Source organism: Corticium candelabrum, chromosome 20 (genome assembly GCF_963422355.1).
Source record: "Corticium candelabrum chromosome 20, ooCorCand1.1, whole genome shotgun sequence".
NCBI lineage: Eukaryota > Metazoa > Porifera > Homoscleromorpha > Homosclerophorida > Plakinidae > Corticium > Corticium candelabrum.
Window position 1 is genome coordinate 4,507,552 of NC_085104.1, and position 10,492 is coordinate 4,518,043.

The 10,492-nt window shown below is 39.3% G+C and overlaps 1 protein-coding gene across 1 annotated transcript in view; it reads left to right on the plus strand.

Moving 5' to 3' along the window:
• LOC134195430 (long-chain-fatty-acid--CoA ligase 5-like) overlaps positions 1-10,492 on the plus strand; it is a 43,426-nt gene extending 32,934 nt beyond the window's left edge. Inside the window, exons 15-19 of the mRNA XM_062664452.1 lie at positions 1,531-1,626; positions 1,700-1,772; positions 7,030-7,118; positions 7,323-7,439; positions 10,316-10,492. Coding sequence (XP_062520436.1) covers positions 1,531-1,626; positions 1,700-1,772; positions 7,030-7,118; positions 7,323-7,439; positions 10,316-10,492 — 552 coding nt within the window. The remainder of the gene's footprint in view (positions 1-1,530; positions 1,627-1,699; positions 1,773-7,029; positions 7,119-7,322; positions 7,440-10,315) is intronic.

A 10,492-nucleotide genomic window follows, 5' to 3' on the forward strand; every position in this document is an offset into this window, starting at 1 on the left:
GATTGGCAGTTATATCACTAATTTCATTGTGCCTTAGCGTCGGAAAACCACCTTTAGAACATGCCATTTTATGGTCAGCGTTGAAAGCAGATCCACAGACACATTTTGAAGGTAGATTTGGTAACATCCAATCATAGCGCATGCACAAAGCATCACAAAAATCTTCTTTGCTCAATTGAAAACCATGTTCTTCAACCGGTAAAACGGGTAGCCAATTTGATGCACTCTTTTCAGAGGCAAGTTCAACGCATCGTTTCATAGATGCTGGGCAATTAGCTTCTATCTCTACTAAAGCTTGTTTCTGAGAAGCCCGTTTTTCAAATTTTGTGGCAGATTTTTCTTTCTGAACAGCTTCGACAGCCACATTGTAGCACTGTTCTTGTTGTATTATGAGAGCTGCTAATGGTGCTGTGATACGACAAGAAGACTTAAACTCAACATTGGATGTGTGAGTTGGATTAGTCAAGTTTCTTGTAGTAGCAGTAGTAGCAGCAGCAACAGCAACAGCAGCAGCAGCAGCAGCAAGAACTGGTGTATTTGAAAATCAAACTCTATCATGCAAGATAAATAATTAAGCAAAGGTACCTTACGCAACGTACGCAAAACGATTACATTAAACACACATTTAATTCAAAATTTAACTACTGCAAGGTAGTCTACTCTCAGCCGAAGCCAAGACTGTCTTTGTTGATAGGTGTTCTTGTTCTGCAGCCTCTGAGACACATGATGGATGCACGTAATAAGGCAAAGCCAATGCGACAGCTTATCCAGTTGATGGAAGTACTGTAGACAAAGTTTTGCTTCAGAGACAGTAGAGACCCTAGTCTTTTCAAAACGTTGAAGTTAAGTGCTCGCATCTCCTGTACATGCAGGAAAACACCAGGGGAGTAAAAGAGGCATGCTGTATTCGTTTCACCCTTTCTTCATAGCAATGTTTCTTCTCTTGTTTGTGGAGTTTGCAGCAGGAAGAGATTGCAGAAGACTTGTAAGAAGGAGCATTGGGATTGAATATTCTTGCGTCATAAAAAGTTTTTGGAAACGACCTTCTCAAATCCACATGCAGATTACTACATAATTAATGCTTTTGTTAAACAGGAAAATGTATATTAATTAAACAGCTGCCTTGCTGGGTATAGCTACAATGTCAACCTATTGGCAAATGTTATGATAAACGTTATGTTATATTGCCATCACACCAGATTACTTAGGTGTAGTTCCCTCTAGGGGCTGTGGTACACAAACACGGAATACGTAAACACAAGAAACTACTGCAACAACAGCATATAGGCTAAACCTTACAAGTTAATGAAGGATGGTCAAAATTACGAGGTTATTTGGACTTTTGTCTAATATTTACATATAACCTGTACTTTTTGCTGGATATACTAAACATGCACACGCACTACCATTTGTTTTCATAGTTACAACAACGCAGTGGCTTTCACACAGTATGAATAAAGCGTCTAATCACAGATTATCTATGCAGAAAAATGGTTCTTTCTTGTAGCTATGTATATCTGTTTGCTGCAGAAAATGTTTGGTGGACAGTTAAAGGGAATTCTTACTGGAACTTCTTCCGTTCCACATGATGTTCTAGCATTCTGGCGATGTGTCATTGGTTGCTATGTATGTAGAAATTGTGCAATGTGATGATGAGACTTTTAGGTGGTTTCACAGAATGTGCTGGTTAATGTTTCAGGTACTTGAAGGTTATGGACAGACAGAAACTACTGCTACAGGAACATTGACTGTTGCAATAGCCAGTGCACCAGGTAAACAAAAGAATGTGATTTTGAATATATGAAAAAGTTTGGATGTTAATGAAACAAACTGGTTTAGATGGAATGAACTATATTTTATCACCAATCACAATAGTGGTTGGTGTCTGGTCAGCCATCATTACACCCATACATTAATTAAGAAATTGACAGACAAGTTTATTTGTAAGGTTTGTAGGTTCAAATTCTGGTATGTAGGCAGCCTGGCTAAAAGTGGTGTTGATTACACCATGCGTTGTCAAGTTGTTCACAAAAGTCTTTTTTCAGAATTCTTTTTGTTGTTATGGTGGTTGTTGTTCAATTTCAACTCACAAAACTCAAAACTGAATGAGGTACAGAGGTATAATTTTATTCAGTTGCAAATGCACAGGCTGACATCTGTTGTAACCAAAACAAATAAGTAGTGAGAGCTTTATCTGGCTGTTGCTGGGCTTTCCGTTCTCAAACTTTTTTCCAATTAAAGTATTAATTTCTTGATATTACGTACTCAACTTTTTCCAGGCACTTCTGCTAGGTTTACCCACATTTCAATATCTCCCAACAACTGCAAACAACGCATCATGGCACAGTACTCTGAGTCTTTCCATATTCTTCAATATTATTGTTCAATATTATTTTGTTTGGTTGATTTGTTACACCATTATGTTGGTGTGAATCAAATATATCATATCATATCATTACCATTAATTAGTGACTCTTCCTATCACCACTGTGATGACCTATGTGTGCTCTTCAGTAACACAACACAAGACTGAACATAGATTTGGAAAGCCCAAATTATATACATACTATGTGTATGCGCAACACTGCATATGAAATCTAGAAAAAAGGTAGCCGAACTACATGGTTGCTGAAATTTTTATGAGTCTTAGAACATGGGCGACATGGTTCAGAATACATTGCTACTTTGGTGGGAAATTCCAAGTGAAATGCAGAGACAAGGCTGGACTACCTAGCTCAGGCACGGTGGTCCAGAACCGGCGTTATCTATAGCACTATATATATATATATATATATATATATATATATATATATATATATATATATATATGTATGTATGTATGTATGTATGTATGTATGTATATAATTTGCACCAGCAACTTTTTGTAAAATTGTGGCTTTTTAAATGCAAGAATGTTGATAGCCAGGTTAGCACTGGAAAGTAGAGTTGGTCCTGATTGAGACCTGTAAGGAAAAATATATATATAGTTTGCGTCAAAACTATTGACACATTTACGCTTGGAGGCATGGCCATGGGTAGTGTGAGCAGAAATGCACCCGTTTTTTCAGGTCACGTACATTTTTAAGATAGAAGAGAACTATTGTGTATGCTTGTAGGTTTGCTAGACTTTTGGAAACTCACGAGTGTGCATCAGTAGCTTGTGTCTTCCTTTCATTTTTGATAGCATTTCCCTCGCTACCGTAGCTCTAGACAAAGGAGCATTCGGCTAGACGTGCATTCCATAAACGGCCCAGGAACAGATCACAAGGCGTGAGAAAGTGCTACTCTGCCTGGATTGCGTCTTCAAGTTCATGAACGTTTTGAGGCCTGCGAAGCTCAACACGCTGCTTGATAGACGCCAAGAGGTTTTCTATTCATGCAGGATCTGGGAGTTCACGGGCCAATCAAGAACTGTAACGCCCAGAGTCTGTTTTTTAGCTTCACTAGCTTAGGCATAGTGTAGCTTTAGCTTGCGTCATCGAGTTCTTTTCTGCTGGTGGAAGAACTGACGACAACTGTTGTGGTCACTCCTTCTTGCGCTGTCAGCTGATGGGCAAGTTTGTTTGCTGATTCATCGTTCCTTGTTGTGTTATCATGTTCATTAATTGAAGCTGTTAGATGGTTTTCAGCTAATTTTTTGGTCTTCCACGAGAAGCTCTGCATTGAATTCATTCCCCAGTGTCCAGTCTTTTGATACAGTAGCGCAAGAGACATGTAAGATTTTGGAGCGGTATAGTGGCAGAATATCCCAGTGTTGTCTTTCACAACTCATTTGATGATGGGAAAGTTCTCAACGCAGATGCGCCATACTATGGAATAGCCCTTGTGACTGCTTTTCTGCTGTATGAGAAAATTTTTGCACGGTTTCTTAATAAATAGCAAAACTAGTAAAATTTATAAAGATAGTTCAAGTAAACCAGAAATGTGTCATAGTTGTGACGCAGACTGTATATTGTATGTATATTGTATGTATACACTACCAGTTCGCACAGGAGGTCTGGGTCTCAGAAAAGTGCTAATCTCATCAGCGGCTGCATGCTTTCATGGGAAGTTGCAGTACCACCCAAAAGTTGATTCAGAGTTTCTTAAGAAAAGCAGGCAAACGAACACCGAATTTGCTGATGAGGTATTTGTCCTGATTTTTAAGTTCAAGGCAAAGTGAAGCGTACAGTATTCTTGAAGAGAAATTGCCTGTAATACACTCTTTGGATCTCAGCACAGCTCAGCAGAATATTCAGAAACAGATACATTAAAATGTTTTCAACTCCTTAATGAAAAATGGGAGTTTAAGAGACAAATCTCATCTGAACACAATTTTGTTGACCCGTGCGGGGGTTTGGTTGCGGGCATTACCCAACCCCAATCTAGGCCTCACCATTCCTCCACATGAATTTGTAATTGCAATCTGGATGGCTTGGCATTCCGATGTTTCCTCTTCCACCATCTTCTGTTTTATGCTGCTGTGACGCTACAATCGATCCATTTGGTCATCACCTAATCAACTGCCCTAGTGGTCCGCTACGTGTTCAACATCACAATGCTCTTTGTGAAGTAATATTCCAAGCTTAGGTAAGAAAAAAAAAAGAACAGAACTGCTTAGGCTATGATTCAAGCAGACCAGGAGATGTGTATCATCCAGACTTCATGGATGTCGACCTGGATATTTTGATGTTAACAATCTGTAACTTTTTGCAGCCTTCCTATATATTAAAGCAGCGATCAGTCCTGGTGCAGCAGCAGAATTAAGCAGCAGAATGTGAAAAAGATGCCAGGCATGAAGCCAATGTTACCTCAGCAGGTGGTCTATTCTATCCACTAGTTTTTTTTATCTCTGGGCTTCATGTCATTTTTCACTCTAAACACTTTGAGAGGAATATGTTCAAAGACATAATCAACCAGCAGGATACCGTTTCCGCAAGCTTTCAAGAACTTACATTAGGACAGTTGTCCGTAAACCAATGCCAAGATGTTACATGCACGTATGAAATTAGAATTTTTAGGTGTTCGTAGATGGGATTTGCCTACTTGACTTGGAGAGATGCTGGGAGGGAAGTTGGAGTATTGGGGTATTTTTTATAAATAATTTATATAAATATATACGTCGTCAAGGATTTCTGCGTTATCCCTATTGAGCGGCAGTGCCTTGTCAACAACATTGGCGTCAGCTGTTGGTGATTTTTCTCATCATGTTTTCTTTCTTCTTTCTACTAGCAACCTTTTTCAGTTTATACTTATCCAGTCAGCTTGTCTCTGATGTCGTCAAGAATTTCTGCATTATCCCTATTGAACGGTGGTGCCTTGTCAACTTGGTGTCAACTGTTGGTGAATCTTCTCGTCATTTTTTTGTTTCTCCTTTCTACTATCAACCTCCTTCAATTATGTCTGCTTCTACTCCATCAGCCAGCCTGTCTCTGAGTTGTCAAAGTTTTCTGCAATATCACTCTTCGGCAGCTGTGCCTTGTCAGCTTTGGTGACACCTGCTGGTGATTTCTCTGGTCATGTTACTGTTTCTCTATTTTTTGACTATCTACATTCCAAATTTCTGTTACTGTTTACACTTTTCTCTTATCTCATCTTAAACATAAGTGGAACTTTAAAATGTGGTACACTCACAAACTGGGGTTTTGGGGATGCTCTCTGTATGCAGTTTATTGTTCAGTGTTTTGCCATTAGGGCGGTTAAAGTGATCAGCATGTTATGTGGAACAGTCAAATGACTTTCAATACTTCCAGTTGGCTCCTTGAAGATCACAAGGGCAGGCAGCTTGTGGCCACTTGCTCGAATCGCCGATGCAACAGTGCAGCCTATTTCCTGGTACAGTCTGCTTTATTTGTATTGTTTCTCCCCACAACGGTGTTCATGACCTTTGCAGGGCTGTCATGTTGTCTCATTGTTTCATCCATGTTTAATAGACTGTAGTCGTTAGTGTGTCGTAAATGAATTATTGGTCAGCAAACTCGAGAACATTTTATTGTAGTGTTCGTGAAAGTGTTGTGATTCATTTGTTTTTTGTCGTATTTCGACATTGCAGCAGCATTTCCATTTGTGGAGATCCGACATTAGCTCTAAATTGGTTAATGTAGAGGTCTTGTCTAACTCATCTTGCTTTGTCAATAAATCCTGCAATGGATACAGCCAGTCCATGATGACATCTCTTTAGAAATTCTTACGCACTTAATTTTATCAAACTGTACCGAAGTTGGTTCCTTTCCATCATGTACCTTCTACCTTGTCTTTTCACATGAACTTCAATCATGGCTCTTCAAGTAATCGTACTTGAATTAAGTCCTAATCTCGAATGAACTTTCTATCTACTGTAAATCAAACTCTTTGGCTGTCCCTCACATTACAGAGCCATATGTTGAAGATTGCTGTACCCTAATCTGAGGCACTTTCCTCTCCTGTAAAGAGTGAATTGTCTTCTGGAATGATTGAGAATTTGGATGTTCCAAGATCAACGTTCAAGTGCAAAGGCAGTCACAAATTATGTGCTAGTAGTACTAATCATATAAATATACAATTTGTATATTGCATATCAACGCTAACTCATTGCAAACTTTTTGGCTATTTTGGACTGGAATGGATGTAAGTGGATTGATGTGTGACTGTCTGTCACGCCCAGGAATGTGCCACACCCTTAGCGTGGTCCAATCACTGAGCAGTATGAAAATATACTCTATATTTAGGTAAAATTTTGTAAAATTAATACAGATATCCTCAGTATCAAATCAACAATCTATGCTATTATTATAGTGTCGCTTTCTGGCTTATTGAACTGTCAAAGAACCTGTAATATGCTGGCAGCACTTAAATCAATGAATCAATAAACAGACAAGTCTTGTCTTTAGAAATGACTTTAGACAGATTATGCAGGAAGCAGGGGTGTTGGTTGTTAATTTTTGTTAAAATTAACTTTTAACAAAAGTAAGATTGTGCAAAGCATAGCAACAGCAACAGAACTTGTACAGTTGAATGAGCTAAGTGATTTGAGTGTTTTGCAGGCTCAATAATTTGTTTATTCTACTCTAGGTAATGTAGGTCCTCCATCACCATGTAACAAAGTGAAACTAGTCGATGCTCCTGAGCTAGACTACTATGCTGAAAACAATCAGGGTGAAGTAAGATTATGCACGTGTGCACACACACACACACACCACATCACACCACACCACACCGCATGACACCACCTTGTTATACGCAGTCTGTGTTTGTGTTTCTTTATCTCTATCTGCATTTGGTATGTGTATAGCAAGTGTCACTATGTATGTGTGTGTACATTTGTGTAATGTAGAACATAAGCAGACTTTATTTTGTGTTTTCAGATATGTATGAAAGGTCCCAATGTTTTTTTGGGCTATTTTAAAAACCAAAACCTGACTCATGAAGTACTCGATAAAGATGGCTGGCTTCATTCTGGTGACATTGGGCAATGGCTGCCGGTAAGAAGGATTTTTTGGAATGTTAGGTGAACTGTTGGCACTGGCAGTTGTCTAGTTGTAATATTACAAGCTAAGAAACAAGGAAAAAAAGAAATTTGACTGTATGATGAAATCTGCTTGTCATTAGTATTTTTTACAACCGGTTTAGCACAGTGGAGTGATGTTGTAATGTTATCAGAGGCGTCTGTATGTCTTTCAGTCCGTCTGTCTGTCTGTTTGTCTGTCTGTCTGTATATAATCGGCTCCACTGTGGCCTCTTTCTATCAAGCTTTACCGCCAATGCCCAAGTCAAACCACGAAGATGGAGAACAACAGTCTCTTGATAACTTTATCTTATATCCAAAGAAATTACAGCATCGATTATCCACAAAGATTGCCAGTGATAGAGCTACTGATATTATTATACAAGCACAGTCTGATAGAGTTGCAGCACGGTTGAGATCCCTGCAAGGACAAGGGGCTGGTGCATGGCTGGATGTCATCCCCACTTCTGCTAAACATGCTTTAAAAACAAATGAATTTTCTTTAGCGTCTTACCTGAGGTTGGGAGTGGCTCTACCTTTCACCAATTGGATTAAACAGTGTGATTGTGGTCATGATTTGGATGAATACAGATACCATCTTTTAACTTGTAAATATGGGGTGGACCTGTGTGGTCTCACAAAACAGTCTTAAATGGGTGGAGTGATTGCCTGTCTGACCTTCACCTTCCCTATCAAACAGAACCAAGACATCAATACATCAATACTGAAGACCGTTCAGACATTACAATGTTTGACCAAATACTGGACAGAATTTGGATCTTGATGTGTCCCTGGCTCATCCGTGGAGTCAGGACATTATTAGGAGGGCTAGCAAGGAAAATGGTCATGCTGCCACGACAAGAGAAGAGGAGAAAATGAAAAATATTCAGAAGAGCTTGTTCCAGGAGGATATGTATCAAGATTTATTCCTCTTGTGATAGAACATTTTGGGAGGTGGGGCACGAAGGCACCTAATCATGGTGATTTAGATAGATTATTTGATTTTGACATTCAAAGTCAAGACCATTAGTTAATGGCTTTGTTGTTTGCAAGGACTGGTGTGTATTTAAAAATCCTAGCATATGTGCAAGTAGAATCTGTATGAGAATAGATTATCTGTCTGTCTGTCTGTCTGTCTGTCTGTCATGTATTTTCCAACATCAAACTATCATACATTGCTGCTAAATCACAAAATTTACGAGTCCGCAACTAATAAGTAATCTAAAAACAATATAATCTAACAGATGAGATAAAACACAACCACTAATGAAATCTAAATTAAATAAAACTAAAGTCTTCTAGTCAATGACTGAAAACTGGTTGCTGAATGGTTCAGCGCTCACGTTTTCAGTCTCAAGCTATAAAAGTTTCTTATAATACTTTTACATTACATTTCTGCAGTTGTATTGAAAATCTCTTACTCCAAAACTGTGAACTCAACAACGTTAGGTTTGCCAACTTCATCTACCGATGTCTGTCTGTCTGTCTGTCTGTTTGGTCAAGTAAAGATAGACAAATTTAGTGATAGGGATATTCAGAATTAGGTCAGAATTGATTAAGAGAGTAATGGACTGAGGTGGATTTATTTACTTTGAAGATTTGCTTGTTGTATCTTTAAAGTTTCAAGTCAGTAAAACAATCTGTTTGTCTGTCTGTTTGTCTGTCTGTCTGTCTTTGTATGTATTTCTTTGATCAAACTAATTTACATTTTAGTAATAAGCAGAATGGCTGTAGCTAGAAGAGTTGCATGCAAGAAAGTTAATGTGGGAAGACCTGAGTGCTAGAGAACTGCAAGCATGTCAGGTCTATCGCACAGTCCAGACAGTTTCTTAAAAATCTCTTGTGCATTGCACTTTTGTATTTGAACTGACAGTCATTTTCTTGGAAATCTATGAATTCTGCTGCATTTGATCTTTCTGCTTCATCTTTTGATTGGTTGGCAAGTTTTGTTGAGAATTTTCTGACTAGCTTGTCCCCATGTTTCCAATTGCTGTAGGACTAAAGAGATGATGTTCAATGTTGAGTCTTTAGGTAGCCTAATTCATGTTTAGTCTTCTTTCCAATTTTCTTTTGAAATGTTGCAGCACCTGCCTTTCCAGCAGAGTGAGAAGTATATTTGATTCCAATTCAACATCAAACATGACAATGTCTGGTCTGCATTCTGAATTTATGCACCTGTTTCAGAAGTAGTATATAGACTACCAGTTCTGGCGTACCTTCTGTAAGGATTATAGGATGCTAATAGTGCTAGCATGAGATAGTCTCAGTAGAGGTTGTACAAGGTCATTGACTCAAGAGGGGGGATGAAAATGTTTGGCAACCTCTATTTGGCAACCTTTGTTTCGGCATCCCTCTTTGGCGGAGTAGTTTCGGCGGTCCTGTTTTTCAACCTGGCATTCCTCCAATAGGACAAATACTTCCACCTGCTGGCATGTCCTCTACCTATGGCTATCCTCCCACCCCCAGTTTATGGGATATCGAAGTGGGCAAGCATCGACAGAGACACACCAAACTGAGACACAATTAGCAAGCGACACCAAAGGTTGCCAACGAAGAAAACCATGTAGACCTATATATAGCAGGAAAAAAGACCTTCTCGGGGAAAAAAATCTTTGCAACCATGTCCAACCATGCTACCTCTACAGAAGATGCGGCGCCACCAGTACATCGATCCAGGCCAGATTTGCAGGCATGAGCATTCGTGACAAGAAGAATCTTGCCGAGCATTTCCTTGTGGAAACGCATACAAGAACAATCCTTCTCTGACATATCCAAGGTTGACTACTGCGCCGGGCACCAAGGAGGCACCCACCTTCCTCCTCTCGTGGATCTGTTGGTGTTTGTCAACAATAGGAGACACGGTCCAAGTTTGAGGAAGTATCTCTTGGCAAAGATATGCACAGCTCTCGATCTCCAAGACACGTTAGGCATGAAACGGAACATCAGGGTGCATATCCTACACGTGGTACTACCCACAAAGGATGCAAGATCTGCGATACGAAGCACTATCGCCAGATTGAAAAGTCATGA